This window comes from Rhinolophus ferrumequinum, chromosome 11 (assembly GCF_004115265.2).
Source record: "Rhinolophus ferrumequinum isolate MPI-CBG mRhiFer1 chromosome 11, mRhiFer1_v1.p, whole genome shotgun sequence".
Lineage (NCBI taxonomy): Eukaryota > Metazoa > Chordata > Mammalia > Chiroptera > Rhinolophidae > Rhinolophus > Rhinolophus ferrumequinum.
The window spans coordinates 28,491,822-28,508,927 of record NC_046294.1 but is presented as its reverse complement, the minus strand read 5'-3'; the positions used below and the strand labels follow the sequence as shown (position 1 = coordinate 28,508,927).

Here is a 17,106-nt window from a genome sequence, read left to right as displayed (position 1 = left end):
TCAGTGGCAGCTCACTTTTCTCAACACCATTTATTGAAGAGATTGTCCATTCTCCATTGTATATTCTTGGCTCTTTTGTTGTAAATGTATTGACCGTACGTTTCTGGGTTTATTTCTAGGCTCTTTATTCTGTTCCATTGATCTATGTGTCTGTGTTTATGCCAGTACCAAACTGTTTCGTTATAGCTTTGTTATGTAGTTTTACATCAGGGACGATAACGCCTCCAATTCAGTTTTTCTTTGTCAAGACTGCATTGGTTATTGAGGGTCTTTTGGTAGTTGTATATGAAGTTTAGAATTTTTTCTATTTCTGTGAAAAATGCCATTGGAATTTTGATAGGGATTACACTGAATCTGTAGATTGCTTTGGGTAGTATGGACATTTTTAATACATTAATTCTTCCAATCCACATGCACAGAATATTTTTCCATTTATTTGTGTCTTCAATTTCTTTCATCAATGTCTTATAGTTCTCAGTGTACAGGTCTTTAACTTCATTAAATTCGTTCCTAGGTATTCTATTCTTTTCAATGCAATTGTAAATGAGCTTGTTTTCTTAATTTCTCTTTCTGATAGTTCATTATTAGTATATAGAAATGCAAGTGATTTCTGTATATTGATTTTGTATCCTGCAACTTTACTGAATTCATTTATTAGTTCTAACAGTTTTTTGATAGTCTTTTGGGTTTTCTGTATATAGTACCATCTCATCTACAAATAATGAGTTTTACTTCCTTGCCAATTTGGATGTCGTTTCTTTTACTTGCCTAATTGCTCTGCGAGGACTTCCAATACTATATTGAATAAAAATGGTGATGGTGGGCATCCTTAATTTGTTCCTGATCACAGAGGAAAACCTTTCAGCTCTTCTTTCCTTTTTTATTTTTTTAATTAAAGTTTACTGGGTGACAAGGATTAGTGAAGTTACATAGCTTTCAAGTGTACAATTCTGTAATACATCATCTATATAGCACATTGTGTGTTTACCACCCAGAGTATTTGATCCACCCAGGATCAAATACTCCTATAACCATGTATTTGATCCCATTTACCCTAATCTACCACTCCCCTCCTTCCTTACCCTCTGGTAACCACTATTGTCTATGTCTATCAGTTTTTGTTTCTTTGTTTGTTTGTCTTGTTCCTTTGTTGTTTTCAGTTTTATACCCACATATCATAATCATATGGCTCTCGACTTTCTCTGACTTACTTCTCTTAGCATGATAATCTCAAGATCCATCCATGTTGTCACAAATGGAACTATTTCATCTTTTCTTAAGGCAGAATGGTATTCCATTGTGTATATATACACCAGATCTTCTTTATTCAATCATCTATCAAAGGACAGTTTGGTTGTTTCCATGTCTTGGCCACCATAAATAAAGCTGCAGTGAACACCAGAGAACATACCGTGTTTCCCCGAAAGTAAGACCTAGCCAGACTATCAGCTCTAATGTGTCTTTTGGAGCAAAAATTAATATAAGACCTGATCTTATTCTACTATAACATAAGACCTGGTCTTATTATACTATGAGAAACGGTCTTATACAATTTAAGACACGGTCTTATATTAATTTTTGCTCCAAAAAACGCATTAGAGCTGATGATCCAGCTAGGTCTTATTTTTGGGGAAACACAGTATATATTTACGGATGTTTTCAGATTTTTGGGGGTAGATACCCAGGAAAGGAACTGCCACTGAGAATAACGTTAGCTGTGGGCTTGTCATATATGGCCTTTATTACGTTGAGCTATGTTGCCCCCATACCACTTTGTTGAGAGGTTTTATCATAAATGGATGTTGAATTCTGTCAAATGCTTTTTCTGCATTTATTGAGATCATCATATAATTTTTATCCTTCATTTTGCTCATTTGGTGCATCACACTGAATGATTTACGAATGCTGAACCATCCCTGTATCCCTGGAATAAGTCCCAGTTGATCATGGTATATGATCTTTTAAATGTATTGTTAAATTTGGTGTTCTAATATTCTGTGGAGAATTCTGCATGCATGTTCATCAGGAATATTGGCCTGTGATTTTCTTCCTTGTGTTGCCCTTGTCTGGTTTTGGTATCAGAGTAATGTTGGTCTCATAAAATAGACATTTCTTTTTTTAGGAAGAGTTTAAGAAGAATTGGTATTAAACTTTGAATGTTTCGTAGAATTCACCGGTGAAGCCATCTGATCCTGGACTTTTGTTTGTATGGGGGTTTAAATTAGTGATTCAATCTCCTTACTAGTAACTAGTCTGTTCAGATTTTCTATTTCTTAAAGATTAATTCTTGGTAGGTTGTATGCTTCTAGGAATTTCATCCAGGTTGTCCAATTTGTTGATGCATAATTGTTTGTTGTAGTCTCTTACGATCCTTTGTATTTCTGTGGTATGAGTTATAGTGTTGCCTCTTTCATGGCTGATTTTATTCATTTAAGCCTTTTCTTTTTCTTGGTGAGCTTAGCTAAAGGTCTGTCAATTTTGTTTATCTTTTCAAAGAACCAGCTATTGGTTTCATTGATCTTTTTCTTTTTTCTTTTTTTAGTGTCTATTTCATTTATTTCTGCTCTGTTCTCTTATTTCCTTCCTTCTACTAACACTGGGCTTTGTGTGTTCTTTCTCTAATTCCTTGAGGTGTAAAGTTATTTGAGATTTTTTTTTTCCTTTCTTGAAGTAGATATTTATCTTTAGGAACTTCCCACTTAAAACTTGTTTTACCGCATCCCATAAATTTTGGAATGTTGTATTTTCACTTTCATTTGTGTCAAGGCATTTTTTAACTTCACTTTTGATTTCACTGGTCATTCAGTAGCAGGTTTAATATTCACATATTTGTAATTTTCTAGTTTTCTTCTTGTAGTTGATTTCTCGTTTCATATGACTGTGGTCAGAAAAGATGCTTGACCTGATTTCAGTATTCTTAAATTTGTTAAGACTTGTTTTGTGGGCTAACATGATTTATTGTGGGGAATTTTCCATTTGCACCTGAGAAGAATGTATATGCTCTTGCTTTTAGATGAAATTCTGTATATGTTTTTTAAGTCCATCTGGTCTAATGTGTTGGTAAGGCCTATGTTTTCTTATTGATTTTTCTGTCTGGATAATTTATCCATCGATGTAAGTGGCGTATTAAAGTCCCCTACCATAATTGTATTGCTTAAGTACAATTGGTCTGTTAATATTTGCTTTATATATTTAGGTGATTCTCTGTTGAGTGCATAAATATTTACAAAGGTTATATACTCTTGTTGCATTAACCTCTTAATCATTATATAATGGCATTCTTTGTCTCTTATTACAATCTTTGTTTTAAAGTTTATTGAAAAGTCTCCTTTAGCTTTTTTTGGCTGTCTGAAAAATTCTTCATCTGTTCTTCAATTCTGAATATTTTGCTGGGTAGAGTATTCTCGGTTGAAAAATATTTTCTTTTAGCACTTTAACTATATATTAAATCAGCTTTTTGCCTCCACTGAATAAAGTCCTGTTAAGACAGTTCATCATCTCCATTATTTTTATGTCATTTAATCCTTTCAAATTCTGTATGAAAATTACAATCTATTTTAATAAATAAGAAAACGAAGGCTTAGTGGGGTTAAATAATTTATCCAAGATTATATTGCTAAGATAAACTAGAATTCATGACCAACCCAAAACTCATACATTTCTACTATGACATATTGCCTCTGTTTGTATGATGCTTTGGTTTCATCAAATTTTTAAATAAGTAAGAATTAGTCAGAACTCTTTTTGCCCATTTTGAGGCAAAAATTTATTTTGAATGTATTAATCTCTTTGGCTTACATAACAAATACAGTATGGTTAAAATAAATTAATGTTTCTGTCATAACTTTAGCTCTTGCAGGTTGTCTGAGTACTAATTATTAGGTTGGTGCAAAAGTAACTGTGGTTTGAAAGGTTAGAAATTGCAAAAAATTGTAATTACTTTTTTACCCACCTAATAAAAAATATTCAATATCTGCTAAAAGTATACATAGCTAGTATGGGGAGATGAGGTTGAGTTTGTATCCATAGAAGAATATCTCCCTAAAGTTTTCCCTGTGCTTTTTCTTATTTTTTAAAATAACTACCTTAATATGATTTCCTTTACATCAAAAGTATGGAAAATTAATTACTAAGTATTAGAGAACACTAGTAGAACTCCATCAGAATTTTGAACTAGGAGAAGGTCCTAAGTGAAATAAATTTCTCATTTTTCCATAACTTGAAATTGAAACCTAAGGAGCTGAATGACATATCGAAGGTAACGAAAATAAAGATTAAGTTAGAGATTTTGCTATTATGTTTCAAAAATCAAATGATGCTTCTATTGAGCTAGTGAAGAGAGCATGAAAGAGCTACTATACCATCCTATAAAAGTTGGGATATTTGATGTAAAAAATATACATTTTTAGTAACTTCAATTTAATGATAGCAAAATATCATTCTGAATTATAAATGCTTAAAAACTGCTTACTTAAATGTTTAGTTATTATTAATAGTAACTGCTTGTAAGAGGGGAAATGGATGGCTAGAAGACAGGTAGAGACAGACTCCTTTTCATTATATAGGTATCTTTGGAATTTTGCATTACATAGCATAGATTACACAAAATAATTAATTTTTAAGAAAAATGATTTCAAAAATATAAAGCACTATAAAAAATTAGTTTATAAAAATTAGTTGGAGGAGAACCACATCTTTTATTCTTTCACAGTGTTTTCTAACTCTGCAGGCATTCTGATGCAGGCAGACAATTAAAAATAATGTATCCTGTACCAGGTAAAACACAGTTTTTTGGCAGTGGAAAACTTCCATGCTTCAGGTACCTTAGGTCTACAGTTGCAGAATAGGTAAATACATGTACTTACGCCTCAGTTTGCCTGTGCTGCTGTTCTTGAAGACAAGCTAGATCCATGATATGTTTAATTTGTGCTTTCAAATCTTTGTTCTGGAGGTGCAAATGATGACAATGAAGATCTTTATTGAGTTCCTAGAGAAAATAATGCAAACTGTAAATCAGGTTCATTTAAGAATGTAAAAGTTCAATCAATTTTAATGAAACATTTCACATTGGTGTCAATAGTTTTAATGTTTTTACGTAAGCTATGATATGCTTGGAAACAAAAATAAGTGTTCTGGTTTAGGAGTCTATAACTTACAAGCAAGATAAGATTCAAGTTTCCTTAGAAACTGAAGGTCAGAAACTCGTCCCTGAGCACTATATGTAAAGATGGACACTCCCCATCCACAACAGTCTGTCATAGCATTGATCAGTAACTATTTATTTGTATGTTTATAGTTTCTCTGTCTGTACCAGATGGTAAGGTTCACCTGCAGAACAGGAGCTGTCTCAAAATAGTTCAGTGCTATAGCCCCAGTGTACAGTGTCTGGAGTTACGTGCTGTAACAACTTCTTGCTTTCACCCAATCGTGGTATAAGCTTCATCCTACAACAAAAGTGTGAAAACGTCTCTAGTAGGCTCTCCTTTTCCTAAGTTTCAAGTGTGTAGGCCCAAGTGCTATCGAGCCTACCACCTGAAATTACTTATCTTTCCTCAAACTTACTAAACCTTAAGTATGAAAAATGTTAGCTAAGTGGTAATACTGAGGTATGACTGGTAATCATCCAATAGCATCTTCAGAATCTTTAATTGGGAAAATTTTAGTTAGTATTAATGAAAGGCAGTGAAATTTTTTGAACATTGTGCGGGGCTGAGAAAATAACGCCATAAGCAAGGGAGCTATGTCTGGAAACATCTTGCTGGGGACAATTCCCATAATCCACTCTAGCTTTTCAATATTCCTCCCAATGTGCAGTTGATCATTAATTCTCTAAAAGCTTAAAGTTTGTTGTTGTTGTTGTTGTTGTTTTTTTTTTTTTGGTAATACTACTTATACCAGTGGTAGGCACTATGACAGGGAAACAATGTCATTGTTTGTGTGTGAGATATTAAAGTTGGGGGTTAGTTACATGACTCATGATTATGTTTCAGAAATACCTTAAGTATTTTACAGAAAACTCTCTTTAGGGAGTCAGTATGATATGGTTAGAGTTATTGGCCTAAGTGAGGTGATTTTAGAGATGGTCTCAGCCATGACACAAATGAAACTTTACGTCAAGAATACGATCATTATGTGGATTAATTTATTGGACTAAAATCAAGAGCCTGACTATGATCTCTTTAGTGTCATCCAGTTACAAAGTTCAATGATCCTAATAGTCCAAACATATTTGCCAAATACTCCATCATTTCTTTAAAAAAAAAAGTCCATTCTTTATGTGCTTCTACTGTTAATCGTATTCCTTTATTGTTTTTGAATCACACTTCTTTTAAAGAGGCAAGCCGTGATTGTATAATTATATTATTCAAAAATATCATGGACCTTGGCTAGCCTGTCATCTTTGGAAAACCAAGTTTACAATTTGAATCTTTTCTTGTCTTGATACACTAATGACTGAATTTGATTAAAAGAGCATGGCCTACTCTGAGAACTACAAGTAGATTAGTAACAGCTGAAGTGAAGAATATAATGAGAGGTGATGTATAAAACTTCAGAGGTATATTCAGGTGCCATGCTAGGCCTGGGAAATTATAATAGAGAGATTATATTAAGGAGAAAGCTCTGAAGAGTGATGTGATCAGAGTTACCTTTTAGAAAGCTCATTTCATTGCAGTAGAGAGAATGAATTGCAGTGGAATAGAAATGGAAGCAGAAAGACCAAATGTAGCAGTCCATTAATGGAGGTAGGAGTCTGAATTAGGGTAGTGGCGGGGAAGATAGAGAGAAATGGATGGATTTAAGAGGTTAAGAGGTAGATAATGCAGGAGGGTACAGAAAAAAGAGCACCAATTTGAAAGTCACAGTACTGGAACTATGTCCACAGTTGTATGACTGTGGATAAGTCCTTTTATGAAATTATAGCTCAGTTTGCTTATGTAGAAAATAATCGCTTATAAATAGATAATTATTTTACCTGTGATAACATTCACAGAAAAAAGAACTGAGAGTGGAATTAGGGTGGTGGGAATGGATAGTTTTAATTTTAATCTTTTAAAAAAATTATAATAACATGCATTAAAAACAAGGCTTTAAAACATCCATTCAGGTTCATATTCAGGTGTGGAAAATTCTGCTTAAGCGAGTTATAGAAGACAAATTGCTAGAAAAATTTGATTTCACTATATTAAAATATTAAATTTATTGAAAATAACCCAAACAACATTAACTTTGTAAATGCTACTAAGTAGATAAAAAGGTAAAAACAAATTAGCTGTAATAATGCTAAAAAGAAAACCATACCATTTTTTAAATTGGGGGCTTAAGAAAATATGGGAAAGGAAAGGCAAACTAGTCAATTTCTATGTATATTTTTTTGCCTCTTTAATACTAAACAAGTTCTTAAGTAGTTCTCTAGTTATAAATTAGAATGTTGATTATAAGTCATTAAATTGTAAGTATATAAATTCAGACAAGTGTGGTGAAAATCCTCTAGTAATAACATTTTAAAACTATATATTCATTTTTTAATGAATGTACTAATGCCACTTGAACTGTACACCTAAAAATGGTTAAAATGGTAAATTTTATGACATATTTTACCACATACAAAACAATTTTCAGACCCTTTATGAGAAAGCTTTTGCTGACTAGAAGGGTTAGATATTCTATTAGAACATCTTGACCATAAGTAATAGTAACAAAGAAAACTAAAGAATCTAATAGTTATGTTAAAATAAGGTAAAAAATTTAACGCTAACCAAAATGCTTGCCATTTTAAGTCATTTAGACAATGATCATCTTGAGAATAAGACTTCTTTAGATATACATGGTCTCGAACAAATAATAAGTGAAATTTATTATAAATAAGTGAAACAAACAAAAACTACTATAAACATTCAACGTCTATTAACTTTTCAAGAGAACCAGCTCTTGTATACTTAATGAGAAACACTCACTTGGCCAGGACTATCAGCTGTTTTCTCTGAAATCTTTTTATTCAGAACATGGCTTGGGTACTCTGATGGAAGCTGTCACATTCGATGATGAGCACCTACAGTTTTAGATGCCTCACACCTAGCATGGAGTTGTTTTCTAAACCTAGATAATCCCTATGATAGTTTATTGATTACCCATTGTCTGTTTTTGCTTATTCCTTTTAAGTAAACCAAGTATATCCATTGTATCACTTAAAGATGAGTATAGCAGTTTTAAAAAATGCATTTTAGTGTTCTACCAGAATAGATACCCTTAGCATTACATGAATGGAAAAATGACTTTTAAAAAAGGTAAAATTATATGAATGCGACCTCCTCTATCTCCCATCTGGGAGATCTATATAGCTTTATGATCAAATTCTCAAAGGCATCTATGATCCCCCAAAAATCAGAATTACTGTTTTGGAGGAAAAATGGGAAAAGTATTTTATAAGGAAGCTAACTCTGTTGTGCTCTTTTTGTACACCTGTCTTTGACTACTGATGTTATTGTTGTTTGGACTATTAGTAAACTAATATTTACCAACCGTCTATTATATGTTAAGTGGTGGTAGGTCTTTGCAGATACTATATCATAGTGCCTTCAATATATTCTAAAGATGAGAAATTAAGACAATTAAATTGAACAACTTGTCCGAAAATCATATAAATTAATGTCAGAGTTAGTATTCAACACAACTGTTAAGTAACAGAATTACCAACCACTCTGACTCCAAAGTCTATTCTCTTCCCAACATTTACATTCTCTCTGTAGGGAATATTATAGAGTGCTTTGTCAATTAAGTTATATAAAATATTATTAAAGTATATGCTGTATGTACTACATTTAATTTCTAATCTACTGAACTAACTGGAATGCTTTCAGCAAGATATTTTGAAGACTTTTAGAATTATTGAGCATGTAGATTAAGTTGTTGTCTAACTCTCAAATGGATCTCCATGCTAACGAACTATTCAGTTTATTTGTCTTTGGCATTCTTCTTAAGAAATAGCGTATCTGCTACTTGCTGCTTGCAGCTCCTTTCTATACTTTGAATGGTCATTATTGACTACTCTGGGTAGTCTCCTCTCCAGTTAGAGCTTTAATGCTAAAAAACAAAACAAAACAAAACAAAACTAAAAACAAAAGCCATTTACAGCTATTGCTCCAATCAGAATCCATTTTCCTGGTCATGATGCATTGGATACTATCTTTGAATTATAAGAAAAAATTGATATCCTTGAATATTAACAATCACTAGCTGCATCCATTTATTACTGAATAATTTATACTTTATTTCATGGTATTTTTCATTCTAGTGCTTTCTTTTAGAAATTTGAAGATTCTAGGACTAGATACCAATTAACTGATACAAGTACAGAATTTTAGAAGAGTATCATTGAAGTAAAGCTGCTCCTCCTTTAAAAAAATGTAAAGAAGTTCTTTTAAAATATTAGGTATTTGGATCAAAATTACTTTGCAGCAGTTGTCTGCTAGTTGCTTATTCCTTACTTATTTACCCCTTCTTTTTTACTAAGAGAACTCTGATTTTGCTCCTGGTGATATGTCCAGCAAAAGCACCTATCCAAATTCCCTTATATCTAGAGATAGCCATGTAACAATTCTAACCAATAAGATATGTCTGTTAGGAATTTCTGAAAGTTTCTGTTGTCCCAATACAGATATCCCTTATGTTTCTTTTTTTTCCTCCTCATCTGACCTAAGTGTGAACTTGAGACTAAAGATGGAATAGTGACATTGCAACCATGAAATGACAAACATAATGACACTGAGGACATTTTGGACATACTGTATTAAGAATAAACTGCATATTTCCAAGACTTATTATTGTTAAAGGAACAAAAATATAGCCCCAACTGGTTAAGACAGTAAAGTCGGATTGCTATAATCTTGTGGCTGAACACAATTCTCAACAGATTCCATTATCTGTCACCACTCTTTACAAATATAATCTTTTGCCATTCTAGGTAGAGTATCTTCAGTTTAGTACTTATACACACCTGCATACAAGTCAGCCTTCTTTAGCCATAATACAAGTAATGGTGACCACATTTAAAACTATTTTTGCACAAAATATCAAGTATTAAAACAAACAAAAATTACCTCCATGATGATTCCTCAAGTAGTTTGAAATAGAATTACTTTATTCTAACTCAAGAGTTAACTCATAAAAGGATGCAATTGCTTCAGAATAACATTTAAAAGTAACTTTACTCTTCTGAAAGGACAGAAAAGGCAAATCTAGTAGGTAAATAGCGAGGCAGATAGCACATTCAGTTAAAAACACTAAAATTAGTCCATTAAATCTTGGCGAGATGGAGCAATAGTTTTCTTATGAAAGATATTCACTCAAGAACCAAGAATGACAATACGATTAAAGAGCTCAGTTCTTACAAAATAAGTCTGAATATACAGGCATACTTTGTTTTATCGTGCTTTGCAGATACTGCGTTTTCATCAACACTGAGGCAAGGCCCTTCACCACAAAATGATTATGACTTGCTGAGGGCTCAAAGGATGATTAGCATTTTTTAGCAATATTTTTAAATTAAGGTATAAACACTGTTTTTCAAGATATAATGCTATTGCACACTTAAGAGACTACAGTATAGTGTCAACATAACTTTTACATGCACTGGGAAAAATTCCTGACTCGCTTTATTGTGATATCTGCTTTCTTGCAGTGGTCTGGAACCGAACCCACAATATCTCCGAGGGATGCTTGTACGAACACATCTGTACCTTTGGAATATGACCATTTTGACCTAAGAGTCCCATTTCGGTTTCGACACGATGGAGCCAATTCGTATTCTCATCAAATTGCTTCAATTCCTCCTCCCTTTTCTTCTGCAGGTAGCAGTGACGAGTTTTCAACATTGCAAGTCTATGATCTCGTTTGCAAGTAGCCTGAAAAAAAAAAATTAAGATTCAACGCAATTTTTAGAAGATTTGATGCATGTGATATTAGTAAAGTAGTATATTTTCTAATAAGTGTGCTATTGTAGTCTATTAAGTGAGGCTGTACGTTTGCACTTAAAGCTATTTCCCCTTTGAAATCTCACAATACTACTGCTTACAGGAAAATAAAGATTGAGTTGTGAGTCATTTTTATAAAACTACATGTTGAGAGTTTATGGCTTTAAGAAATACAATGGCAAAATTGAAGACTAACATTTGTGTGTGTGTTTGTGTGTGTGTGTGTGTGTATGTGCTAAAATACATTCCTTTAAATGTTGCTTTTGAAAAGTTCATATATGGTGTGATTAAGTCCCATGATTTCCTCACTCAAAATTAAAACAGTCCTGCTCTTATCTTTACTCCAATATGAAAGATGTAAAGAAATAAAATATTGCACCACTCTGGTTTTGTCTATAAGCTTTTTAGCTTGGATGCAAATTATAGAAAATAGAGCTTATATCAGAGTGGTCATAAATAGCTGCTCTTGCCTGATGCACCATGGATATTGTGAATATTTTGGGATAAAAACTGGCCTATTGGTTTTTTACCCCAAGGGTCTTGCACCTCTATCATGGGAACTGTGGGCCAGAGCAGCTTGACCTGCCTGGGCTGTTTGCCAAGAAGGCACTGAACTCAATATGATAGCTGAACCTGAGATAATAGATCCCCATGGATTAGAACAAGTTTCTGCAGCTGATTTTGGAAATAGGGAACTACATGAATGAAAAAACGAACAGGACCTACACTGGAACTTAGTCAAAGTCCCGACTCTCTTTAGGAGATAACATCTTCTTTATTATTTTTTGTAAAATATGTAGTGAAATTTTGGGGAAAAGCCAGACATGAAAGAGATTTGCACAAATGTGAAGCAATGTCCCTCTTCTAACTACATCTTTTTGTATGTTTTATAAAATGTAATCAGTTATTTTTCATTAAAGCGTTACTTATGTTATCTTACAATGGGCTAATCAATTATTTTAAAATTAATTAATACATAAATGTATTTTTGTAAATCTCAGGGTAAATTTCTAACATGGGAATATTGATAGGTGAAATCCACATTAAGAAAACCACTTTGAGGTCATAAATAATTTCTTCAAAGCAGAAAAGGGTGTTCAAATTGAAAAAGTTTAGAGCCACTGCTATAACACAAGGCAGTGATATGTGGCTTCTTGACTTTCTTCTGCTATTCAGCAGGTGTGAAAACTTAGGTAAGTCAACCTCAGTGGGTCTTTAGTGGGGTTTCCAGGCGGGAAGTTTTTCCGCTTTCCCGTTCCCAAATCCTGAGATATAAACTGTTTTCTGTTCTCCACGATGAATCGTTTTCACAAAGTGACAGCCAATACTGGGTGACAACCACCTGGGTTCAAGGAGCCGATTTTCCCGATTTCCCAACCAACTTTTCTCGGGATTCGGAAATGGGAAAGTGAAAAAAATTACTGAGAACGGGTGGGAATTCCCGCCTGGAAACCCCAGTCTTCAGTAACCTCATGTGAAAAATGAACATAAAAGTAGTGTCCCTGCCTGAAGGAAGGCAGTTAAATCAAATTGTGCTTATTTCGCTTTAACATTTTTAAATGTTGTAGATACTCTTAGAAACCAGAGCAGAAAATGATTTGTGGGTGTGATGGCAGTCAATATTTAATACCAAAACGACCCTAACTGAAAAACACTAAAAAGTATGTTCTTGAGGTTTTACTTCTAACATTTATGAAATGTATCCGCTATGATGGTTCTCCATGGGGACATTTTCCATCAGGGCACTCCAAATCAATCACTGTTCTGAAATAAAGTGCAAGTAAGTCTTTAGGAATAAATTCTAAAATATACATGCTAAACCCTGACATTAAAGTAAAAATTTTCCCGTTAAAGTTTCAAAGAGCTTCCCATATTTTATTAACAAAATCCTCAGAATATCACAGAAGGTCTTGAGCATTAACATATAATTTGAAAATTTAGGTGTTACTATTGCTTTGGGCAAAAAAACCACTAACTTGGTAAACTCATTATTTCACTAAAAATAATTTGCAAATTATCTTTATATGGCCCTAAAATTACCCAGGAGCTTCATTTTAATACTAATCTCAATGTCCATACTCTAGAACCATTTATAGCTTAACCCATGTACTTTTAGTGCTTCGAATAATAATCCTCTTTTGGAGAGGGTCCAAGAGAGATATAAAAGTCCTTGCCTTAGCAAGCAGTTTACGAAGACTATATTTTGACACGTCTGTGTGTAAAAAACAAAATAAACAAAAAAATACTCAGCCTCTAGGTGTCTTTCTGTTTTACAACTGTTTAACTACAACCAATAAACTAGAGATTTTATCTCCATTGCTGACCTAGTCTCATAAGAACAGCTGTAAGAATTGGCAAATGTGAACTGAAATGAACAAAAGTAAGAAATCATAAAAGACAAGTGGGTTGAAAAAAGACTACTAAGTAGAAAAATAAAGATGAAAACAGAAAAAAATAAATAAAGAATGAGCCAAACCCATTCTCCTCTTCTATGTCTTAATTTTTCTAAGTTCTCACCTCTCCAGATTCAAAATTCAGTGGGGTAAATAAAATAGAGTAAAATAACCGTATTTAAATTAGTTTGGGATTAAATAGACCAAGTTTATTCATTGTAGTAAATAATATTCAAATGTTTAAAAAACGGCAGTCTGCTTCTAAGCTCTGATAATGTGCTATTTCTTTGAACTATAAACATAGATTGTAAAATGCCTGGCAACCTAAGTTTCCACAATCTGACCCACCATCCTTTCTTTCAAATTGATTGTCAATAATTCCAAATTTGGCACATATATCTTAAATTATGTGCCATCTCCAATCCATTCATAGTGGTTAGCTCTGGTAACTTGAGATTTAGAAAGAGTATGACAATCAATCGATGATACCTGCTACGGATAAGGGATCGGGAATTGACAGGAAGTTTTGAATAGCCATGTAGTTCCATACACACTGCCCCACAAATATGCTGTGCTCTGGTCAAACTGGCATCCTATCTAGAACAAACTATTTCTATTTGTTTTTCTTCCATTGATGTTCTCAGGCAATGCCCAGTATAAGTCTCATCTCTCCACCAAAAAGACTTTCTGCACCACCACAATTGGAAGCCACTGTTTTATCCTTGGAATAGCTATAGCATTTATAGTACTTATAGCAGAATGAAGAGTGCAGACTACACAGCCAGAGTTTAATATTGGTTCAGCCATATTAATTAGGTATATAAGCCCAGATAACTCACTTGTGTTCTCAGTGCCTCTGTTGCTCACAAATGATAATACAGGGTCTACCTCACAGGCTTGTAATAAATACTGCTATATGAATCAACCCATGCAAAGGACTTTTAAAAGTGTCTGGCACATAGTGCTCAATAATATTAACTGTTTTTATTATTGCACTACTAATTATAATCATATGACAATCATTTTTATATTATTTTATTGCTTCAACTAGCTTATAAATAATTTAAGGGTATACAACGTCTCATACTTTCTTTTACCTCTATTGTGTCTAGCACAATTCTTTGCATATAAATAAGTGTTCAATAAAAATTGTTATTAAAGATTGAGATACTAAGTCAGTATCAGCTTACTGAATTTCCTGCCTTTTTTTCAAGAAATAAATCAGATAATTGCACCTTCAGATAAGTGACATTAATTTAATGGATACCTACACAAAATCGAAAAGACTTATTATCCCCTCTGAAAATTAATCTCTAAGTGCAAATAATTGAGATGAAAATGTATAATTCTTAGAATACATCACATAGCACTATTTCAGAATACCATTTAGCAAACACGTGAAAGGGGTTCACAACAGCAAATTGATATATTAACCCTATAAAATATTCTGTTATTTGGAAGTCATGAGGTTATCAAAAATACTGGCAAGATTTTTGCACTTCAAGGAAGTTAAAATACACATATAGCAACAAATCTCAAAGACATAAATTTAGTTTTCTTTTGCCTTTAAAGGATGTGAGCAACATTTTAAATGCACTTTGAAAAACAAAATTGAGAAGACATTTTCTGTATTCAATACATCGTGTTATCAACTACAGGCACTGGGCTGTACAGTAGACCTCTTGAGCTTACTAGTTTTGTATTACTAAAACTTTGTACCCTTTGACTAATATTGCTTTGTTTCACTTTCCCCACAGCCTCTGGCAACAACCATCCTACTCGCTACTGCTACTTCCGAGTTTGAGATTTTTCATATAAATGGTATGTAGAATATGTTCTTCTGCATCTGGATTATTTCACTTAGCATGTCATCTATGTTCATCTATGTTCACCAGGTTCATCTATGTTGTCACAAATGGCAGGATTTTGTTCCCTGTTTTTTTTTTTAAAGCTGAACGATATTCTATAGTATACTTAAAAATTGCTAAGGGGGTAGACCTCATGTTAAGTATTGTTATTAAAATACTACTACTAATTATAAAGATGATGGGAGGAAACTTTAGTAGGTGATATATAGGCTTATGGCATGGATTGGGGTGATGGTTTCACTCATGTATCTTTATTTCCAAACCCATCAAGTTGTATACATTAAAAACTTACAGTTTTTTGGGCATTTTCAGTAAGATAAGGCTTAATAAGTGTATACTTAGTAAATAAATTACTCATTTTGATAATTCAGATAGTTTAACAGTTACTGATAAAACTGGTATCAGTGATACATTAATATATACTTCATGATTAATTTCTTAGCATATCACATCTTTCCCATTCCATAGGCTGAGAAAAAAGTGAAATGTTAGTTTTTTAAGGCACTACTTAAAATTTGACAGCTTTCAGACATTAAAAACATGTAAAATTTTTATATATAATGGTTACTTCTGGGAAGGTGGAAAGGAGAAACACACGTGGGGTGGTGGTTTAAGAGGACTGTAAAGTTATTTATAAGAGAAAGCTTTTCTAATATATGAATGTATCTCACATAATGCTTGTGTAATTAAATTCCTAAAAATAAAGTCAACCTTATCATCGATGAACACCAAAACTGGGGGAAATAATTATCCAGTATTTTCAAAAGAAATTTTTTTTTTTTTAATGATTTTTGGTAGTCTGGCATTGTACACATCCAGGGGTATGTGTGCACATGCGCGCATGTGTGTATTTATCATACTTAGAACTCATGCTTCTTGTATTTATATCTTATTAGTCCTAGAAAATTCTAAGCCTTAAACTTTTCATATTATCCTTTGCCTTTCTGCACTAACATATCTCCAGAATATCTATTAGAGAAACGCATAAATTTTCAGTCTAACCTTCATGAAACAACATTTTGTTAACATACTCTATCTTTTTATCTTGTGATTTCCTCAGATCTCCCAGTTTCTTAATTCTCTTCAGCTATACCTAACTAATTCAAAAAGCATAGGGACAAGAGCCCAGGCTCTGGAATCAGCATTCTTGAGTTCAAATCATAGCTCTAACACCTATGAGCTCTGTGACCTTGGGCAGAAGGACTTTTATGTACCTTCATTTCCTCATCTTGATTATGAGGATAATAATATTACATAGCTCATAGAATTTTCTAAGAATTAAATGAGTTAATGTATATAAAGTGCTTAAAACATTGACTCGTATTTTATCTACAAGGTGACTTCCTTAATTTCAGGAAATAAATCTTTAGTTTCTAGATGTCTCATTTGTTCTCTTCTCATACATGAATGTTCTTTTATCATTAATTACTTCTTTGATGACTATTCGTTGTTACAGTTTTTATCAAATTGCTCTTATATCTGAGGTTTTGGGTGTTCTGTCATTTGCTAAGACTGCTGACTGCCTTATGGTGAACTGTTTCACCGTATGTTTGGAATTTTGGACAGTGAGTTCTCATCGGTGGTCTGAGTTGAGGGTCTGTTTCACGAGGCTCATTTTGCACTACTTTTGCCCGGTTCCCCACAGATTATCAGTGGTCTGATACCATTTTCTACGTGAACTTCTCATCTTAGAAACTTGCTGCACAAAACACATGGATTGTAAAAATATTAACCTCAAATCCTGTGAAAAGTATATCTATAATGAGAGTCTTCCAATGAGACGGGTGTTCACTTATCCCAGGCTTGGTTCCTTGCCTTTCTGTGTTAATTGCTGAGATGTTTTCTTCCTGGGGTACTCCCAGTATGAAGGGTGCA

The 17,106-nt window shown here is 33.2% G+C and overlaps 1 protein-coding gene across 1 annotated transcript in view; it reads right to left on the bottom strand.

Annotated features, from left to right (window-relative positions):
• The window catches only part of KIF18A (kinesin family member 18A), an 81,113-nt gene that overhangs the window by 37,401 nt on the left and 26,606 nt on the right, over nucleotides 1-17,106 (bottom strand). The window contains exons 11-12 of the mRNA XM_033121440.1: nucleotides 10,737-10,901; nucleotides 4,866-4,987 (exon numbers count right to left, since the gene is read on the bottom strand). Of these exons, the coding sequence (XP_032977331.1) occupies nucleotides 4,866-4,987; nucleotides 10,737-10,901 (287 nt within the window). The remainder of the gene's footprint in view (nucleotides 1-4,865; nucleotides 4,988-10,736; nucleotides 10,902-17,106) is intronic.